Source organism: Protopterus annectens, chromosome 14.part0, assembly GCF_019279795.1.
Source record: "Protopterus annectens isolate FY-2018-M chromosome 14.part0, PAN1.0, whole genome shotgun sequence".
Taxonomy (NCBI): domain Eukaryota; kingdom Metazoa; phylum Chordata; order Ceratodontiformes; family Protopteridae; genus Protopterus; species Protopterus annectens.
In genome coordinates, this window is record NC_056748.1 from 604,201,592 (window position 1) to 604,224,383 (window position 22,792).

At 45.5% G+C, this 22,792-nt stretch overlaps 1 protein-coding gene across 1 annotated transcript in view; it reads right to left on the reverse strand.

Annotated features, from left to right (window-relative positions):
- Positions 1-22,792, reverse strand: part of SNRNP48 (small nuclear ribonucleoprotein U11/U12 subunit 48) — a 693,998-nt gene that overhangs the window by 582,065 nt on the left and 89,141 nt on the right. Inside the window, exon 3 of the mRNA XM_044056352.1 lies at positions 5,653-5,713. Within this exon, the coding sequence (XP_043912287.1) occupies positions 5,653-5,713 (61 nt within the window). The remainder of the gene's footprint in view (positions 1-5,652; positions 5,714-22,792) is intronic.

Consider the following 22,792-nt stretch of genomic DNA (forward strand, 5'->3'; position numbering starts at 1 on the left):
TAGCAGGCTACCCGCAGTCGGCCTGAATTCCAAAGTCCTGGTCCGCCGTTGGTTGCTGTCGCCTCCTCCTTGATGTCAGTGCGCCAGGGGTATAAAAGATGAAGCAGACACCATTTTCTTCAGTTTTTCTTGCCCCAGATGTCAGGTGCCCCCAAAAGGGTAGGATAAATTATGCCAATAAGCATGCATGCAGTAAAGTAAACTCTTTCTTCATCTACAAGCAAATACACCACATAGGTTGTATAGAATAGAGAAGTACAGATAAGTCCCAACAAAGGAAAGGGGGATGGTGGGTGGGTAACCTGGACTGCAACAATGAATACACTCAAACATCTACATTTATGGTAGGTACACAACTGTACTATGTTCATCATGTTTCACTGATGCAGTCATTACAATTGGGTTGAATCCCAAAGCTAAGGTTGGGAGGCTGGGGCTAAATAGGATTAGGAGAAGCCATGAGGCCCTGCAGAACTGCAGTAGCAAAGCCTGCCCTGGATTTAGAGTAGATAGGTAAGTGATGGTGCTTTGTAAAAGTGTGCACTCAGCTCCAAGTTGCAGCCTTTAAGATGTCTTTGGTTGGTACTCCTCTGAGGAAGGCTGCTGAAAGTGGCTGCTGCTCTGATTGAATGTGGCCTAATGCCCCTGGGCACTGATTTGCCATGCTGTGAATAGCAGAAACGAATGCAGTGGCCTATCCACTTTGAAATAGTCTGCTTTGAGATAGCCTTTCCTTGTGATCCTGCAGCATATGCCACTAGAAGTTGTTCAGTCTTTCTGAAAGCTTTGGTTCTGTCCACGTAGAAGCGTAGCTGCCTCTGAATGTCCAAAGAATGCAGGAGTCTCTCACCTTTATTTCTGTGGGTTTGGATAAAAGGTAGACAAATTAATTGTTTGGTTCAGGGCCACAGTGGACACTACCTTAGGCATAAATGTCGGGTTTGTCCTCAGAGAAACCGTCAGGATGGAAAATGATAAAATGTTCCACAGCCATGAGTGCCTGTAACTCTGCGACTCATCTTGCAGAGGTTATTGCTAGGAGCAGAGCTGTTTTCCAGGATAAGAATTTTATATCAGCTGTATAGGCTGGCTCAAAAGGAGGCAGTGTAAGTTTTTCCAAGACATAATTGAGGTCCCATGCAGGTATTGGTGCTCTCCTTGGAGGTCTTATGTTTTTGGCCCCTCTGAGGTACTGCCTTAGTAATGGATGAGAAAAATAGGTGGTTCTATATTGTAATGAGCTGAAATGGCAGAGGCATTAATCTTAATTGATGAAAGGATAGGCCTTTATCCAGCATCTCAGTTAAGTATTGCAAAAGCTGAGGAATATTTGGAACAATCGTGTCACTTCCTTGTGCCTGGTTCCAAGCACAGAATCTCTTCCATTTTTCTACATAAGATTTCCTGGTGCTAGGCCTCCTGGCCTCCAAAATAACATCCATCATCGCTTTAGAGAGAGGTGTGTTTTGAATGGCTACATTATCTGCCATGCTGCCAGATTTAAGGTCCTGAGTTGGCTGTGCAGGATGACTGTTTTGTTGGGTCAATAAGTGAGGAATTTGAGGTAATGTCCAGGCTGGGCATTGAGACAAGTTCTTTAGGATTGGGTACCAGTGCTGGCAGGGCCAGTCTGGGGCAATCAGTATCATTTTTGGCTTCTCTTGTCTGACCTTTAGGAGTACCTTGGGGAGGAGAGGCAGTGGAGGAAAGGCATATACTGTTAAGTGTTTCCAGCTGAAAGATAGAGCAACAACTTTCCATGCTTGCTTGTGATAAGTCCTTGTGCAGAATCTCTGTAGTTGGCAGTTGTGAGGGGAGGCAAATAGATCTACGTCCGGGCATCCCCAGTTCCTTATTATTATGCTGAAGACTTGTAGATCCAATTTCCACTTGTGGGGATCCATTAGGTTTCTGCTTATTTCATCTGCCAGAGTATTTATCTTTCCTGGCAGGAATTGTGCTTGCAGATGTACTTGGTAAGTCAATGCTGTGTCCCACAAAGTCATGGCTAGTCTGCAGAGGGGGTAGGAATGTGTGCCTCCCTGCTTGTTTATGTACCACATGACTGTAGTATTGTCCATCTTTATCAGTAGTTGTCCTGGATGAAGTAGATCTTTGACGGTTGTCAGGGCATTCTGAACAGCTAGCATCTCTTTTTGATTGATATGTAGATGCATTTGGCTTGCGGACCATGTGCCCAGAATACATCTTCCTGTCATATGGGCCCCCCAGGCATAATCTGATGCATCTGTTGTTAATGTCTGCCTGGCTGTGGGTAAAGTGAAAGGCTGTCCCTTGTTGTGGTGACAGGCCTTTGCCCACCATCAAAACTCCTGTTGCAGGCAGAGAATGAGGGTAATTTCCAGACTGTGGCAATGTTGAGTTCAAACACTTTTTAGATACCATTGTAGTTTCCTCATATGCAGTTTTGCATATGGAATTAGCAGAATGCAGGATGCCATGAAGCCCAATGCCTGCAGAATTTTTCTTGCAGATAAGTGGGTCTTTGTTGCCAACATTTTGAAATAAGTAGTCAGTTGTCTTTGTTTGTCTGGCGTGAGATAAGCGATCTGGGCAGTTGCATTTAAGCTTGCACCCAGGAATATTCTCTCTTGAAAGGGTACTAGTTTTGATTTCTTTTCATTTACTGTGTACCCTAGGCATGTTAGTAATCTTTTTACAAACGCCAGATGCTGTAGTAGAATGTCCTTGTTTTCTGCTTAAATAAGGCAGTGGTCCAAGTAAGAATATATTTGCATTCCTCTGTCTGCAAAATGCAATTACTGGTGCCAGGCGTTTTGTGAAGACCCTAGGTGCAGTAGATAAGCCAAAGGGCAGTGCAGAGAATTGGTAGTGCATTGAGCCAGCTATAAATCTGAGGTATCTTCTGCATGATTGTCTGATTGGGACATGCAGGTATGCCTCTTTTAGGTCTAAAGTCACAAGCCAAGCCTTCTTGCCCAGCATGGGCAGAAGCTGCTGCACAGTCAACATTTTGAATTTTGGAATATCCAGAAATGTATTTAAAATAGACAGGTCCAGTATTGGTCTCCAGGCTTTGTCCTTTCTGGGCACCAAGAACAGTCTTGAGTAAAATCCTAGTCCCTGCTGTTGCTGTGGTACTCGCTGAATGGCCCTCATGTCCATGAGGGATGAAACTTATTTTTGTGCCTCTGCCCATTGTGTGGCAGGTCTGGCATACCATTTGCCCTTGGCAGGGTGTGAAAATGGAACCTGTAGCCCTGCAACACTATATTCAAGACCCATTTGTCCTGGGTGATCATGTGCCAATTTTGTGAAAAAAGTGCTAGTTTCCCCCCCTAAAGGAGCTGCCAGAAGATAAGTGCTTGGTGCTGGCAGGGGGAAGTCATTGAGACTGTTTCCTGTATGGCTGTGATTTACCTTCTCCGCTTTTGGAGGTAGAAGCACCCCATTGTTTAGACCTGTGAACCTTGGGGCTGGGATCTGCCTCTGGGGCGTCTGTATATGCCTCTTTGTGGCCTGTCGAACACGGGAAAGGACCAATTCTTTGTAGGCCAGTTCCTGCTAAATCTGGGAGGCTGTACCTGTAAGAAATCCTTGACTGTTTGCATAGATTTAGCTTTGTCCTCCATTTTCTTCAACACCTCCTCTGCTTTAACACCAAACAAGGTATCATGCTGTAATGGAGCATCTAATAATTTTGCTTTAACATGATCAGGCAGATTCTGTTCCTTTAACCAAGCATGCCTCCTAATGACAGGACCTGTAACAAAGGCCCTGCAGGAGGCCTCCAGAGAATCAAAACCACATTGCACAGTATGCTTTCCCACCTGTTCAGGTGCATGCAATAAAGTCTGCATTTCTTTGTTTTCTGCACATTCAGAATTTGTCAACATTTTCTGTTTAAGTAGTGACATAAGACATTGCTGATATTTAAGTATATGAAACTGACAATTTAAAGCCTTTACAGCCAAGGTAGCAGAAGTGTAAATCTTTTTCCCCCCATCTGTCCAGGGCCCTTGAATCCCCATCAGAGGGGATAGGGTTTTTTTCAGTGGAAGCCTTGACCCCTTTTGGACCCTGAGAGATAGTTTCTGGGTCAGTTTTTATAAAGACATTTATGTGAATCAGGAACCCTGTAGCATCTGTCTGGCTTAACAGGAGCTGGTGGTAGAGAGTCAAAAGTTAGACCCGACTCTAAAAATACATCATCTGCAATGTCTAAAACAGGAGGAATAGCAAGGGGCCTGTGCTGAGGTAGTAAAAGGAAGTCTGAGCCTTTTCTTAAATTCTGAGTAATCTTGGCTCTCCCAGTGGAAGTGCTCCCTCATAGTATGCAGGGTCTCCCCAAAAGAATAATCCTCAGGAGGAGAGGCTGAAGGGATAGATTCTTCAGCATCAGAATCCTCATAGGGAGAAAGAGTATTCCTGTTCAGAAGAGGAATCAGAGGAAATGGAAACCTGACCTGAAGATTCATATTCTGTCTCTTGCCTAGGCCTCTTATCAGGAGGGGAATGGGAACCCCTGATCAAAGTAATTAGGTCTTCAGCCATTTTAAGCATCTGTTTTTTAGGCATGGAGGCCTGTCCAGGGGAATGTTGTACTTGTTTCTTTGTCTTTAGAGGTGCTTTAGTCTTTGCCTTTGAAGCTGAAGTTGTTTTCACATACAAGTGAGTAGGCCTGAAAACACCCTCAGAAGCCGATGCCTGCTCAGCGGCTCCGGACCCATCTGAGGGAATAGTTTCCGAGGGTCCAATACCTTGAGTTTCCATCAGCGGCTCCGGACCCATCTGAGGGAATAGTTTCCGAGGGTCCAATACCTTGAGTTTCCATCGACCTAGTCGGCTCCACGTGGGAGTCGGTAGCGGGCACCAGGGGGCTGTGAAAGCACTTCACTAAGAACCGGCGACTGGCTTAGCTGAAGCCTCGTTGTCGGTTTTGGACCTCTGATGCCTGTCCTTTTCTTTTTCTTTGCGCTTTTTATAAATTCCGGTAGTCGGCTGTTCCGACGGCATTATATAATTAAATCTTCTGCCAAAATAATGAAATGCAAAATCATACCGACGCTTAATAGTGCGTTGGTTAAATCTAGCACAAAACCGACAACTAGCAACGTCGTGGTCAGGGCCTAGGGCAAGGAATACAGTAAGAATGAAAATCCTTATGAGGTATTTGCTTCCCACAAGAAATACAATTATTAACTTTTTCTGACATCGGTCTGGAGCAAGAAAAAAAGTTTTCCCAATGGGGTACTTAGATTTAATGAAGACTTTGGATCTGAAATTCAAACTTGAAAATCTCAGAAGTCGCCTGACCAGCACTTGCGAACTGCTTTTGCTTCGGGCGCCGTGCGGCAAGAAAGACTGAAGAAAATGGCGTCAGCTGCATCTTTTATACCCCTAACGCACTGACGTCAGGGAGGAGGCAAAAGCAACCAACGCTGGACCAGGACTTTGGAATTCAGGCTGACTGCGGGTAGCCTGCCAGCAGGATAACCCAACTGTAATGACTGCAACAGTGAAACACGATGAACATCATGGCATTGCATGCCACAGTCTACACTTTCTCATAAGAAAAAAAAATGCTAGAAAGTCATCTTTCAGCCAAATTAATAGCTCAAGTTATACTAGCATTGTTTTCCTCTACATTATCTTGTGCTTCTAACTTACCAATAACTACTGTAGGAATGTTTGCTTTCTCATAGAAGAATGATGGTTCATACATTTCTTCCTGAAAATCAAAAGAAAAAAAATGTGTTATTCTACAATGTTAAATAGTATAAAGGAACATTTTGATATATAAATTTTACATAATAATTCATATAAAGTTCCAATACTCGGAATGTACTGTTAAAATGATCAGTATCAAATTTCCAGATAAAGCAATTAAATGTTATCCTCAAGTCCAATTTAACTAGTATTTGTCTGCAAAAACATTGAGTGGATAGCACGAAAATAAACCTGCAATATACTCCTACACGCAGGGTACACTCAAAGATGCTGGTAATTCCACTGCATACCTGGACCAGCTGACTTCCAAAGCAATAATAAACAGATACTCCTCCACCAATTCTACCATATCAAGGACCCTTAACCAATAATTTAGTAGGAATAACTGCCAAATCATCATCACCATCATCAATCCTCCTTTTCCTCATTGTTCCTACACTGGGTCGGGGTGTTGTGCCAACTGTTGCCATCTCGGTCTATATTCAATGCCATTCTTCTACCTTCTTTGACACTCATGCTTGACTGTCGCAGGTCCTATCTCACAATCTTTGCTGGACAGTCTTGTTTCCTCTTGGCTTTTTCTGTCTGAAATCTTCTTCACTAGACTGTATTCTGCACATATGCCCGAACCACCATAATCTGTTCTCTTTGACCTTTTCTGCAAATGGAGTTACCATGGCTTCTGCGCTTATGTCCTCATTTCTTCATCTGTCCCAGAGTGTGCATCTAACCACTCATCTCAGGCAATTCATCTCCATGACCTGTAGCTCCCTCAAATGCTCTATCTTTACCGTCCAGGCTTCTGTGCCATACAGAAGTACTGGTTACACTACTGTTTTGTATACCTTACTTTTCACCTTATTTGGCATTCTTCTATCAAACACTACACGTGACACTTTGTGCCAGTTGTACACAGCACTTCTGATACTACTTAGACTTCCTCATTCTAACTTCCTTTCTCCTCAATCACCCCTCCCATATACTTGAATCTGGTAACCTATTCCACTATTTCCCCTTCTACTTCATTTCTTAGCTTCTTCTGATTTCACCCATTTGCTGCCATTACAACCGTCTTACCTGCAACTCAGTTTCATCCCATGTGATTTCAGTTTTGCATTCCATTCTCCTACCCAATGGTGAAGTTCTTGCTCAGAGTTTGCCTGCAATGCTACATCATCTGCACACAGCAAAAGCTTTCATCTGTCCCCTCTGTTCTGTTTGCTGATGTAGTCCATGACCAGACTGAACAGCAGTAAGCTCAGAGCTGAATGCTGATCAAACCCACTCCTACTGGAAATCCCTCTGCAAGGCCAAACACAGTCTGCACTTGAGTCACTGTCTCCATGTACATAGTGTTCACAAATTTTACCAATATTTCTGGGACTTCAAACCACTGCAGAACTACCAAAATCAGCTTTCTTGGGACATTGTCATATGCTTTCTCCAAGTCTACGAATGCCCAGTTGGACTCTTTCCTCATTTCTAGCATCTTCTCAAGTATGTACCTCACTGAAAACAGAGTCAGTTGTGGTGCATCATGATCTGAATCCAAACTGCTCATTTTCCATCTTACTTTCAACTACTCTGAGGATTCTTTTATCAATCACCCTCTCCAGAATTTTCCTGCAATGCGACAGGAGTTTGATACCTCCATACCACCCATTAGTAGTGAATTCCCCCTTTGTTCCTGAACACGGAGACTAGTATGCTTATACTCCAAGGTGGCTGACATAATGGTTAAGATCTTCGCCTCCCATGCACAAGTTTGATCCCAATCTCTGACCAATGTCTGTTTGAAGTTTGGATGTTCTCCCTGTGTCTCTGTAGGATTCCTCCCAGCTCTGAGAAACCTACTGGATTTTCCATCTCAAACTCACCCAAGAAGGAACTGTGGACAGTAGTACAGACTACAGATGGCGCCCTATAGGGGGGAAGAGTTGCACAGACCAATCGCTTTGGTCATCTACTGTGGTGCACAGTATTCTCAAAATAGAACATTGATCACTGACTGACTGTGGTGCCAGGACTGGCCACTCAATAATGTAAAACATGGCTCTACATGATGATGCAGTCATTAAACTTTGCCAGGCAACACTAGGCAAATCTGTGGAGTGAGTAGCCACACACAGGGTGTGTGTGATTCAGAAATCCCAACTACATAACTTGGCTAAACAAACTAATGTGGACAGCTGAATAATGAAGTGCCAGGCATGATAATGAAACAAAACAAAATGTTGGAGTGATTCAAAAGTGTCTAAATGCCATAAAATGACGCTGCACTCGCTTTACATTTTTACTCAGATGTCTGCCAGTCTTCAGGCAGAGTACAATGTACAAATATGCTTGGGGGTGATATGTTATGTTATGCCCTGTTGTGCCCCATCAACTAGAGTTTGAGTTTTGGTGACTTGATGGACTAATAAATGAAAAAGGATTTGGCTCTGTGCTAATCTAATGAAATCCTCCAAAGTCCGACCTGCCATCATTGGAACAGCATCGATCCATCTCAATGGCAGACTTCCTCTGCACCTTGCACCCTCAAGCTTTCCAATCAAGATATCCTTTTCTATTGCTCTTTCCTTCAAACTGTGTGACCAAAGTACAACAAATGCAGTTTCATCATTTGTATTACAAGTGGCATTTCCAGTTTAGTTTCCTCTATGATCGAGTTATTGGTTCATCTCACTGTACATGGCACATGCAGGATTTTTCTCCTAACACCACATTTCAAATGAGTCTATCTTCCTACAATCTTGTTTCCAAATCGTCAAGCTTTTGCAAATGTAGTTGACAACAGAGAATACAAGAGTCTGAACTAGTCTTACCTTTGTCTGCAATCTGATGTCCTTACTTTTGAATATTTTATCTAGACACTTCATAGCTGAATTGCCCAACACCAAAGAATGTAATATTTCTTGAGTGCTAGTGAAATCAGTGGTCATAAGGGCACCCAAAAGATTCACACTTGAAACCATCTCAATTTCTTCTCCATCGAGCTTGAATTTATTGATGTCATCAGTTGACAATCTTGGTCTTCTTCATGTAAAGTTCTAGTGCCATCCTTTGACTTTCTTCTTCCTACTTTCCTCAGCAGATGTTCGATACCTCTTACAGTTGATACAAAAATATTTATGATGGCCAAGAAGCTATGGTTCAAATGGAATACAGAAACACATGCTGGTTTTCAGATCGAAAAAGTGTACGACAGGGCTGCATCTCATCACCATATTTGTTTAATCTGTATGTCAAGGCCATATTTCAAAAAGCTTTTCTAGAGAACAGCACTGGAATACGTGTAGGTGGAAGACTGAAACAATCTGAGGTATACCAAAGACACAACCCTGCTGAGTGAAACAAAGGATGACAGTCGCACTAAATATATATCTGCAGGAAGCCCTCACTGCAGCTGCAAGACATCGCCCCCAGAGGCACTGTGTCATATGAGCACATTTAACATTTTGTGCTCTGCATGACAGCATCACAGCAGACCAGTAAAATCATGAAACTGTATCAGCCTCGTCTGTAGTCCACTGCAAGTCGTGGAGTATCTATCGCAGTGGGTATCAAAGCATGTGTGGCTTTACGTTCATTAGCTTCAGGGATTTTTCAGTGACCTACTGGAGACACATTAGGGGCATATCAGGCATCTGCCTCCATAATACTCAGACAAGTTTTTCAATGCCATACTTCAGCATGTGAGGAAGCATATATGGTTCCCATATACCCCAGAAGTGAGAGGCAACACTATGAGGGATTTCAATGATGAAAAACATTTCACAGGAGGTACTGGAAGGCACAGACTGTACCCACAATGAAATAAAGCCTCCACCTAATGAGCAAGGAAGGAGGTACGTGAACAGCAAAGGGTGTCACTATATCAACTGTCAAGCGATGTGAACTGTGCAGGTATCTGTGTGCAGGCCACCCAGGCAGTTTTCACAGCTCCCACATACAAACTATTGGTACAGGCCACATGTATGCCATGAGGGGTGACTTCCCAAAGGAGCATCTTGCTGGTGATGCCAAATATACCATCAAAACCTGCCTCATGACATCCATAAAAAGATCCAAGTAAGTAAACTGACCGGCATACAACAGTACACTACTGCAAACCAGAAACATTAAAGAGTTTGCGCTTCGGCTGCTGAAGGCAAATTTTGCTATCCGGAATCATCTAGTGGTGCCCTGTAGTAAGATATTGCCACATGTGCTAAAATACTGAGAGTGCATGCAGTGTTACACAATATTATACTTGGAAAGCAGTTACAGCAGGGTGACCTCCTGCAAGGCTAGCAGTTCCCAATAGAAAAGGCAACAAATGCAGAGACAGATGAGGAGTCATAGGAGAACATAGCAGCAGGGGAGGACCATACCAGATGGAGGGAGGCACAGTTTGCCACAGCACAACCAAAGAGGCTGCAGACTGCACATAGCTTTACAACATAACACAACAGTTAAGCAGATACACTACAGTAAAAATGATGCATGCAAAAATACCAGGCTGTGCTTACACATGGACAGAGCTGACTAGGCTGTGCATGAGACAATGGCAACCTATGTAACAATATACAAAAGGCAGGGCACAGTTATCAGTTGCCCAGGTGATATTTGTTTCCTTGAGTGTGCTTTATTGAAAAAACTCTGTAAAAATGTGACCTGGTTCAAAACATAGACAAGATGCTGGAACTGGAACTGCATACAAGCTCATCCTTCCAAACATTAAATGCGTGCATTTAAGCTGCAAGTTGGAAACATACCTGAAAAAAAAAAAATAGCATCTTATCAGAATGACAGTTTTAGTAATCATATCATGGAATGTGAATGCAACTGTAGGCATGGACAAGAAGTAGAGTGCACTGAATCACATTAAGCTGTGTAGGACTACAAATAGCAATGCTATGGGAGACTCGGACAAAAATGAGCATGCAAATTTAGTAAAGAAAGGATTTCTGAATGGTTTTCAGCACACTATCAGGGACAAAGAAAAAGGATGTAATATTGACTGCAAGAGGTGCTCCAATAATAACAGAGAAAGACAAGCTAATAACAATGGAAGATTTTTGACGATAAGGAGTTACTGAAGGAGAAACTTTGGAAATACATAAGAAAATCTGGAATGGAAGACATGAAATTTCTAGCAAGAATCCAGATAGAAATTTATGTATTATTCCCCCAAGGTACAACAACTGCGTCACACAGGACAAAAATGTATTTCACAAAAGCATTGTTATTTAACTGAAAGCCATGAAACTCATCCAATAACAGATCATGCACCAATACAGACTAAGATAAAGATGCAGCACTATCAAGTATAAATGACACATTGGTGGCTTTCCTATTTAACTTTCAAAGAAATGACTAAGCAATGGATAATGGAAACAATATGAGTAGTAAGGAAAGATGCAGATTTCTTTAGAGGGAATGTCTAAGACATAGGAAAAATAAAATGTTAAACATGGTAGAAATGAGACAGATTAAATTACTGCAGATGAAGGGGAATCTCACAGCGTAAGAACAGGAGCAACCATTGAGTGCTAAAGGCAAAATAGGGAACACCTGCCTTTTTTTTTTTTTAAACAATGCAAGCACAAAAAAAAAAAAAAAAAAGAAAGAAAATTGCAAAAACCTGGGCAACAGAAAACAAGTGGCACTGCCAAACAGTGAACATATGACTAGAAAACCCTAAACGTGGAGCAAGGTTGAGGAAATAATCCCTGCCTGAACAGAGCAGATGCCTTGCTGGGGCGATGAGGAGCCAGTCGTCCAGGTACGGAAAGACCTGAATTCCCTGAAGCCTCAGGTGGGCCGCTAAGACCGCCAAGACTTTGGTGAACACCCTGGGGGCTGACGTGAGACTGAAGGGAAGGGCCCTGAACTGAAAGTGATTGGCTCCCAGCCGGAAGCGGAGGAACCTCCTGGAGTGTCTGTCCACTACGATGTGGTAGTACGCATCCTTGAGGTCTATCGAGCACGTCCAATCATTCTCCCGTAATAGGGGGAGAATAGATTGTAAGGTGACCATTCAGAACTTTTCTTTGGGTACTGCCAGGTTCAGGAGAGAGAGAGAGATCGAGTATGGATCTCAAGTCCCCCGTCTTTTTTGGCACCAGAAAGAACCTGGAGTAAAACACCGATCCGAACTGATCGGGGAGACGGGTTGGATGGCGCTTTTTTGCAAAAGCTGCTGAATTTCTGTAGCAGCTGCCTCCCTTTGATTGGGTGGTACGTCGGAGAGGCTTTTGGTTGTTACAATAAAAGGAATTTGGTAACCTCTGGATATGATGCGAAGCACCCAGCGATCTGTTATGGACTCCCACATTGCGAGGTGCTTCGAAAGACGCCCCCCCGACTGCCTCCAGAGTGGAGCAGCCGGGCAACCCCTCAGAGGTTCTGTGTGGGCCTCTCAGAGAAGGGTTCTCTGGACCCAAAGTTTCTGGGACCCCCTCTGCCTCTTGGGCGGCGTCCTCCCTGTCCTCCTCTGCCACGAGAGGACTGGTTGTCCGGAGCAGACTGGGACTGATGTGATTTTCGGAACCACATCTTCTTCTGACCCTTTTGGTTCTTAGAAAAGGACCTCTGGGGAGCAGATAAGCAGACTCCGACGGCAGACAATGTCTTCCCATCTTTCTCGCTCTGGACTAAAGTGTCGCGAATGGTTTTGCCAAAAAGTGCAGAACCATCAAAGGGGGCATTCGCGAATGACGCCTTAAAGGGTTCCGAGAAGTCACAGTGTCGGAGCCAGGCCTGACGCCCGATTACCAGGCTGGCTTCGCCAGCTCTAGCGGCTCCTTCAGTGGCGTGTGACAAGAGCCGCATAGAGGTGTTGGAAACTGAACGTATAGTAGACATTCGGGAGGAGTACAGTTGCTTGTCTCCTTCTGACATGGACTCTGGGGGGGAAGCAGCGTATTCTTTTATTAGATCCCGCTGCATCCGGATGACGTGTGCCATATAGTTCAGCACTCTCATGGAGAAGGTTGCTGAACTAAAGACCCGCTTCCCCAGGCGGTCCATCGCTCAAGAGTCCTTACTCGGCGGGTGGACCATAGAGCTCTCCTGAGCCAGCTCTCTCTTGGTGGCCGCCGCCACCAACATGGCATCCACGGGGGGACCTCTGCTCCAGTGGGTTCTTTCAGCAGGGGGACTCAGGATCCTATCCGGGCACTTGGGGACTGGCTCTACAGTGTCCGGCTCCTTCCAAGCCCTAGTGGAAATAAGGTCCACCAGGGGGTCGGGGGAGGGGACACCCAAGAGGTAGATGGCCCTGCTTCGAAAGCCTCTAGGAATACGGACTCATCGGAGGAAGCCTTGGGGGCAGACCACCCTCCCCTAATCCTGAGCATTTCCATGATGTCTCCAAAGGAGACATCCTCGGGGGGTGACCTTGGGGAGCCTTCCCCTTCATCTAAGTCCGTATCTTCGGTAAGGGACTCAGGGGAGTCCATGTGCTTCCTCTTACACTTGGCTTTGTGAGGGACCTCCTCGGGGGGGCTGTCCAAGGAAGACTCACCAGCAATATCACATTCCACAGGAACACCCAGAGACGCTGAAGCAGGCTGTCCCGAAGGCCGGGTGATGGGAGCCCGGACCAGCTGAGAGGGAGTGCAGGGAGGAGCTGAAGCCAGGACCGGAGGTCCGGATGCACTCAACAGTGCCCTCTCCACCACCGCGAAAGCCGAGGGGGAGCTACTCTCGATAGGCTCCGAGAGTCGGCTCCCACTCAGATCCGCTCCCACTCAGATCCGAAGCGGGGACCGGATCAGGGGCTGAGACCCTCAGATCCGAAGGACCCATGCGCTCCGACCGGGACAGAGCCGAAGTCACACAAGGTCCCTCGGATCCGAAGCTCAGCCCACGGCTCCGAGAGGTCGGATCCGACAAACCCGAGGGACCAGTCGGAGCCGAAGTAACTAGTACTGTCGGCTCCGACACACCCCCGGATCCGACGCGGCTCGGCTCCGAACACTCCGAACCCGGGAAGCGGGATGGAGAAGGAGCAATTGGAGCAAAAATGGGTGAGCTCCCCAGAGGGGGCAAGAGCACTCCCATCTGCAGCTGGGCCTGGATGAACCTCCTCATCATCTGGTCCATGTCTGCATCGGACATGCTAAAGGTGGACCTTGACGAGGCCACTGAGGCAGACCTAGAGTGACACCTCGATGACTTCGACGGGGACCAGGTCGCCTCCTCCCCAGGTCCCGGTGAAAAACAAGGGGACCGGAGCCGAGGAGGAGGCGATCCGGAAACCCTGGATGGAGAAGCCCGCTTGGCAGGCAGGGCCGAGGAAGAGTCCTCGGCCCGCCGCTTATGGTGCTTCTCCTTCCTTTTGGTTTTTCCAGCCTCCCTCTCCTCCGGAGCCAAAACGGGAGGTTGAGTCCCGACCGGAGGGAGGGAGGCAGGGTTGGCTACCACCGAGGGCTGGGTAGCGCCACCGAAGAACCGGAGGCGGGCCGAGGCTGGGTACCGGAGGCGAGTCCGAGGGCAAAAGGCTCGCCAGGATTAGCTTCGACCTCCGGTCCTCAAGTGCCCTGGGGTTGAACACTGCACAAATTGTGCATCCCGAAGAGAGGTGTTCAACCCCAAGGCACCTAATGCACCGGGTGTGGCCATCCGCCGGTGAAAGCTTATGGCCACACTCGGTGCATTTTGAAAAGATGGCTCTAGGGGCCTCCGACATGTTGAACAGGAAAACACACTCACTAGGCCCCTACACACACCACAAACACACACTGCGAACCAGCGAGGGTAGGGAGGAAAATTTTACAAAAAAGGATATATAAAAGGAGGGAACCTAAACAATCTTACACAATCACACAAGAGAAGGTACAAAAAAAAATTTTTTTTCTCACAAATACCCTGAACTACCAGGAGCTCGAAATCCAGCTTGTAGGCTTGAAGCGCGGCAAACTAGATCTGGGGTCAGTTACGGTTGGCAGGGGATTACGGGTAAAGGGAGGAGCTAGGAGCTCCGATCTATGCTGTGGTAAAAGTTGCCAGCTCGGATCCGAGATCGGATCCGTATCCCAAAGGTTGCTGACAAATGAAGTTCCTACTTCAGATCTAAGGTTATGGATTACCTGTGAAGTGAAGGATTTAGCGTTGAAAATCTTAAGTCAGACAACGTCACAGCAGGATAAGTCAATGAATCCCCAAATTAAGGAGAAACCAGTGGAGCGGAAATAAGAAGTTATGTACCTACCATAACGTTCCATGTTAGTTGTCTTCATCTCGCCTTCTTTCTTGCTGTTTGGGATCGGAGCCGATCCTCGGCTCCGACTCGGCCATCTTCAATAGCTCGAGATCTGTTTACTGGCTCGAGGCTACCCCTTATCGCATGATGCCTAGCGACAGCTACCCAGACCTCGTTTGAAATAGCTAATCCCAGACATAATATGAGAGAAACCAGTCAACACAAAAAAAAAAAAAAACTGGTTGTTCTATACATCCTAAAAACTAGAAAAGGTTAGGAAGGCCTAGGCAGAAGAGTAACAATAAAGAATACTCAGCCAGTGAATAAGGACTCCTCTCGATCCACTAAGACGGGGGGACGGAGGGAGGGACGCAAGAAAGAAAGCGAGATGAAGACAACTAACATGGAACATTATGGTAGGTACATAACTTCTTAATGTTAAGTTGTCTATCTCGCCTTCATTCTTGCTGTTTGGGACAGCGTCCCTAGCACCTAACATCCTGTGTGGCTCAGTGGAACAGACTTTTCAGAACAGTGGAACCAAAGTCAGCTCTGCTCCGGGAGACCATATCCACCTTGTAATGAGAAATAAAGGTATGAGGGTTTGCCCACATGGCAGCTGCACAGATGGAATCCATGGGCAACCTAGACTAAAAAGCTACGGAGGTGGCTAATGCCCTAGCAGAATGACCTTTCTGTTTAGTTGGTAACTCTTTATTCCGTAACTGGTAAATAAAAGTAATAGTGTGGGACAATCATCTGGATAAAGTCACCTTGGAAACTGGGAGACCTTGTTTGTTTAATGCATAAGAAAGGAATAATTGGTCTGACTTTCTTATTTCTTTAGTTCTATGTAGGTAAAAACGCAATTGTCTATGAACGTCCAATTGGTGAAGCTTGTACTCTGCCTTGTTGCTATGATTTGGGAAGAACACAGGGAGATCTATAGATTGATTTAAATTATTTTCTGAGCAGACTTAAGAAAAGAAGGATTAGTCCTCACAGCAACTCTGTCCTTGTGAAATACCAGGTAGGGAGGACGAACACATAGTGCTTGAAGTTCTGAGACATGCCCAGCTGAAGTGATAGCAACCAAAAAGAGTGTCTTCCAAGACAGAAACTTGATGGAGCAGGATGCTGCTGGTTCAAAAGGAGGCAGAATTAAGGAAGTTAGGACTAACTTAAGGTCCCAAGGAGGAGGGGGATATCTCACTGGAGGTCTAACAAGAGATGTTCCTCTCAGAAAAGCTTTACAGAGCTTATGAGACATGATGTTAGAATTTGTCAAACCAATATGAAAATTAGAAATGGCCACTAATTTTACCCTAATCGTAGTGGAAGCGGCCCCGGAGTGAAAAAGTTGTGCAAGGAATTCCAGAATTTCGTGGACTGGGGCTGAGAAGGGATCCACATTCCTAGACTCTGCCCAGCAAGAAAAACGTTTCCATTTGCTAGTATAAGTTTTTCTCGTTGTAGACTTATGAGAGGAAACAATAATCTCGCGGACTGCTGGGGAAATGCTGGGAAGCCTGGCTAAGGTTGGAAGTGGAGCAACCAAGCTGTGAGCTGGAGAGTTTGGAGGGATTGATGCAACCTGCCTGATTGATGAATCAGGAGATCTGGAATCGGGTCCAGAGTCCAGGGCTGATCAAGCAAGTAATGGTGCAGGAATGGGAACCATACCTGTCAAGGCCAGTAGGGGGCAATGAGGATAATTTTGCAACTCAACAATTTTTCTTTCTGTACGAGTTTCGGTATCAGGGGATAACATAAAGAAGTCCCTGAGGCCAATCATGGCCTAGAGCATCTCTGGGTATGTAAACTGGAAGCGGTAGAAGGGAGAAGTAGTTGCTGCATTTGCTGTTGAAAGAGGTGGCAAAAAGATTGTAGCAAGGCTGTCCCCATTTGCAGAAGATAAGATCCGCAACTTCCTGATTTAGAGACCACTCATGAGGCATGAGGATAGCTCTGCTGAGCCTGTCCGCTATGACGTTGGATCTCCCAGTGATGTGCGTCGCAATCAGAAAACGCTGGGAGGAAATCACCCACTGCCAGAGTCTGAGTGATTCTTGACACAGGGGTAGGGATCTGGTTCCACCCTGGTTGTTGATGTACCACACTACTGACATGTTGTATTTGAATTGCAATGGTCCCGGAAGGAAGAGTCTTGAAGGGCTTGCAATGCTAGGAGCACGGCTCTCATTTCTAGGAAATTATGTGCAGATGGTACTCGTGAGGTTGCCAAGTGCCTTCGACTGTCCTGCCCAGATAATGCCCCCCACACCCTATCAGAGAGACGTCTGTAGTCACTGTGGCTACCAGAGGGGGGCTGTATGAAAGGTCTGCCCTGAGTCACTAGTGGGGAGACCATCCACCAAGAAAGGTGCCTTTTGCATGCCTCCGTGATCAGGATCATGTGAGTCATGGGTAGCTCCTGGAAACACCACTGAGTGAAAATAAGCCATTGAAGAATTCTCATGTGGAAACGCGCTAATGGAAGTAGAAGAATGGCAGCTGCCATGGAGCCCAGAGTTTGAAGGACATACCTGACTTGGATCCTTTTGCTCTGCATTAGGATTTGCACTTGTTGACGAACTGTGGACACTCTTTCCAGTGGTAACCTTACGAACATTTCCCTTGTATTTAATTCTGCTCCTATGTAAGTGATGGACTGATAGGGCAAACAAGGCAGATTTTTTGAAATTTATTGTAATACCTGGCTGGGTGCAAGATGCGACTGTATAATTCCGTGCTTGTAAGAGTTGATGCCTGGTGGTAGCAGTGAGGAGCCAGTCATCTAGATATGGAAACACCTGGAATCCTTGACGTCTCAGGTGATCCGTGACCACTGCCATACATTTGGTGAACACCCTGGGGGCTGTGGTGAGAACAAAAGTCAGAGCTCTGAATGGGTAATGACTGGCCCCCACCAGAAAGCGAAGAAATCTCCTGGAGCGTCTGTCCATCTTGATATGGTAATACGCATCCTGAAGATCTATCGAGCACATCCAACTGTCCTGACCCAGGAAGGGTAAAAATGGACTGTAGCGTGACCATCTGAAACTTTGTTCTTTGTACAGATTTGTTTAGTCTGCTGAGATCCAGAATCAGTCTCCAGTACCTGTCTTTTTTGGTACCAAAGTACCTTGAGTAAGTTCCGGATCCATTCTGGTCTGCGGGGACTTCCTGAATGTCTCTTTTTTCTAGCAGTTTTGAAACTTCTATTGCTGCTTGCTCCTTCAGATTGGATGGAACATCTGGAAGGGCCTTCATTGACTAAGGGGAATTGATGGAAGGGAATTTTGTAACCTCCGGATATAATGGACAGTACCCATCTGTCTCTTGTTAAATGTTGCCAGGCTTTTGGGTACAGCGAAAGTCTTCCCCCGACTGCCTCCAGAGGTGAGTAGCCGAGCAATCCTTCAGGGATGCTGGAAGGGCTTGTCAGAGAAGGATTCTCTGTTGCCCTGGTTCTGCGGACCCCCCTCTGCCACGAGGGTGGTATCTATTATTGTTGTTGTTTCCCCCTCTGCCTCTGGAGGAAAAATCACTACATGTGTCAGGCAAGGCTCCCTAAGATTTGTGGAACCACATCTTCCCACTCTTCTGACCTTTGGGGTAAGGTCTAGAGGGAGTGGAAAAATGGACTCCCACGGCAGAGAGCGTCTTGCCTTCTTGCTCACACCTAGTCAACGTGTCTTTTACCTGCGGCCCAAAGAGAAAGGAGGCATAAAAGTGGGTATTGGTGAAGGACGCTCGAAAGGGTTCCGCAAAGTGACACAGCTGCATCCAAGCATGCCTCCTGAGGGCCACACCCGTGCCCGCGGCTCTACTTGCTCCATCGACTGCATAGGAAATGAGCCTCATGGAGGAGTTGACTACAGAATTAAGAGTCGCTAGCTGGGAAGCTACTTTGGCTTGTACTCCCTCAACTGTAGGATATCTCCAAGCTCTTTAAGGAGATCCCTTTGAAGGTGAGTAAAATGACATAGATAGTTCAGGGACCTCTTGGAGAAGGTCACGGAAGCAAACATTCGCTTTCCGTACCTGTCCATCGTCCTAGACTCCTTGTTAGGGGGATGAATAGATGAAGAGGTCTCTGCTAACTCTTTTTTAGTGGCTGCTGCTACCACCATGGCATCAACGGGCACACCTTTAGAAAGGAATTGCTTATCCTGGGGGGCTGTAATAAATTTACCAGGTCTCCTCGGAGTTGGTTCTACTGTGTCCGGAGCTGAACAAGCCTTTTGAAACATTACAGACATAAGTGGGTCGAAAGGAGGAGAAACCCAGGAGGTGGAAGGTTGGGAACAGAAAGCGTCCAGGAATACAGACTCATCCTCGGTAGGGACTAGGGGATTCCAGTTCCCCCTCTGCCTAAGCATTTCCAGGATGTCCGAAAAGGAAACATCTTCAGGGGGGGATCTCTGGGACCCTTCCGATTCATCTAAGTCTGTATCAGAATTGACAGACTCAGGGAAGTCAATGTGCTTCCTCTTGCACTTCTTCTTCCAAGGGGGCTCCTCTGAGTGATCAGGGGAGGACTCGGACGAAGAGGAAACACCTAATGGGGTGTCCTGGGGCATCGGTTCCCTATGCCTGGGGTCTGGAGGAGGAGCAGAGGTTGGCACAGATACTACAGGGGACGGAGCCGGTGGGGCTGGTAGTGGAGCTGTCACGGGGGACAGCACACTCCACATGACCTCAAAGGCGTCCCTGCCTTGAGGCAGAGAAAGCTCCAGTTCCGAAGAAATAGGAATCTTTTTCCGAGCTGAGGGGGACGGCTCCAAGGCTGATGTTGGAGCAGAGCTCACCTGCGCCGATGCTCTGAGAGGAAGAATGGGGTCGGACAAGGGTCCGATGCCACTCGCCCCCTCGGAGCCGACAAGGGAGCCCTGGCATCCAGATTCCTCGATCAAAGGGACTATTGAGGCAATCGGAACCGAAGGAGAGATGGTGATCAGAGCCGACTGTTCCACTATCGAACCCCAACGAATTCCGGCTCCGAACTCAATGGAGTCGGAGGAGGAACAGAAAAGAAGTGGATGGAGCCAATACCTGTTGAGTAGGGATAGACAATAACTTTGCTAGTGCCTGTGATTTAAGCAACCTACTCACTACTCTCTCCACATCATGATCTGACAGCCTAGAGGATTGAGAGGAGTGTGATGAATGGTGGCTACGTTTACTTTGCAATAATGGAGACCGAGGAGCCGAATTAACTGACTATAATGAAGGGGATCTCAGCCTCTTATGGCTCCGAGACAGCTCCGAAATATCCAATGGAGCCGATGGAGGAGTTGTCTTGTCGGTGCCAGCCGGAACTGATATACTCAGCAAATCCTGTACAGGAGTCAGCTCCGAAGGTGGAGCCGACAGTTTAGTGGATTTTGAGGATTTCACTGGCTGGGAACTCTTTGCCGGTGAATCCTGAGGCTTTAACAGACCCCTAAGGATCAATTTGTTCTTACGCTCCTGCAGGACCCTTGGACTAAAGGCATTGCAAATAGAACAAGAGTCTTGCATGTGAACAGCGCCCAAACAATAAATGCAGCTAGTGTGCCCATCTGTCAGAGACATTTTCTGACAGCATGAGTCACACTTTTTAAAACCAGATACTTTAGCTTCCTTAAACATGACCCAACTACAAAAAAACTAAGTACCACAAGGTAAACACAGACAGACAAATAAGTACTATTCTAAACAAGATAAACCTATAAAAATACAAACTGTCTTTTTTTTTTTTTTAAAGATAGCAAAACAGGAAACAGGAAAGGAAAGCCTCTAAATTAAACGGCTATCCTAGGGAGTGGGGGAGGGGGGTAGAACTCTCAAACTTAAACGAGTTCTAAATAAAAGGGAAACTAAGAGGAACGAAGTAATAGAACAACACGCAGAGAATAAAACTAAGAGCAGTAAAATATCTATTAGTTTAAAGGGGTCCAAGAGAATATTTTTACACAAAAAAATTAAACTATACAAGCCTGAGCCAGAAAACGACACACCTCGCAGCTGAAGCGGCAAACGAGATCTGGGTAGCTGTCACTAGGCATCATGGGATAAGGGGAGGCCTCGAGCCAGTAAACAGCTCTCAAGCTATTGAAGATGGCCAAGTCGAAGCCGAGGATCGGCTCCGATACCAACAGCAAGAATGAAGGAGAGATAGACAACTTAACATCATCTGATCAGTTGCCATATGAAGATACTTTGGAGCCTTTCATAGGAAACCAGTACAAACGTTCACTTGGAGTTGCACAGCAGGGCAAAGAACAGGAAACTTTGGCAACTATGACAGTCAATGTTGTGCAGTAACAGGACAAGGAGTTCCCATATGAAAGAGCAGCGAATGACGCAGGATAACACTGAACAGAATGGGGCAAAGGAAGATGCTCTGGAACTTTCTCCAGAATGCCCACAGGAAATGGAGAACAAAGAATGTGCCCTCAGATTAGAAGAAAATGATCTAAGAGAAGAGTTGCTAGATTTAATAGAGATGGACAGATATAGTAAGATAAAAGAAAAAAAAAAAGACTACAGAAAGTCAATAAATCCCAAAATGTTAGAAGTTTGATAAAACAAATAAATACAGTACTTAGGACTGCCCGTAGAGATCCATGTGATGTAACAGAAGTAAATGGGATGTATTAATATGCAGCTAAATTGATAAAGTCTTACCACAAAAACATAGGACAGTAAGGTAAAGGAAAGGAAAAAATTTAATACCATCATAGAAGTATCAAATACAGAAAACTATAAAGCAATTAAGACAAGAAGTGTCACTGTTAGAAGAGTATAGAGGAGGGACTAGATCAACAAATGTACTCAAAGAAAAATATGATAAAAAATCAATTGGCAGTATCAGAACAGATCAGGATCTATTGTGCACTATTGCAAATAAACTAAAAATATCAGCACAGGCAGAAAAACTTGGAAGATATACAGACGAAAAGTACAAAATAAGCTACATATGATGTAAAAACAAATATAGAGAATTGGGAAACAAGGCAAAAGGAATTGAAACACCACCAAAAAAAAGAATACATACATACATTTTGGAGAAATGACTATGAATATCCTATGGAACAAAACAAAGATGCTAAATGAACAAAAGAAGTAAAAGAAAGGATAAGAAGTTCAAATGCAGAGGATATGAAATAGGATGAAGTAAAGGCCAGAGAGATTGAAACAAAGTTAAGAAAAGTTCCTAACTGGAAAACCAGGCCTAGATGCAGAATCTGACTTCTGGCTAAGTGTATTAACATATTTATATGAAGATTTATCCATGGGTAAGAAATAGAAGTTATGTCCTTACCATAACGTTCCATGTGGAGTGTTCATCTCGCCTTTGTTCTTACACATGGGTTCGGAGCCGATCCTCGGCTCCGTCGCCGCTGCAAGCTCTGCATCGAGAAGAAGCTCGAGATCACCTAATACCCACAATCCCCCTCTGCCTTTACCTCAGATCTAGTTTGCAAGCAAACCAGCAGCCAGAGAGAGCACACTCATACCAAAATTTACACAATCAAAGATCATCTATATACATATATATACATATATATACACAAGTGTATCATACAAATACAACTATTGCAAATGCAGCACGAGAATACTCCAGACCAGGCACCAAATCGAACGTTCTTCCCGAGGGTGGGAGGGTCGGAATGTAAGAACAAAGGCGAGATGAACACTCCACATGGAGCGTTATAGTAAGGACATAACTTCTATATGTGAGAGTGTTCAATCTCGCCGTTGTTCTTACACATGGGTAGCGTCCCTAGCTCCATGTTCCTGAGGAACTCACGGGAGAACGTTCTTGAGCACAGTGGAACCAAAGGTTGCCCTATCCCTAGAAACCCTGTCCACTTTGTAATGAGAGATAAATGTATGCGG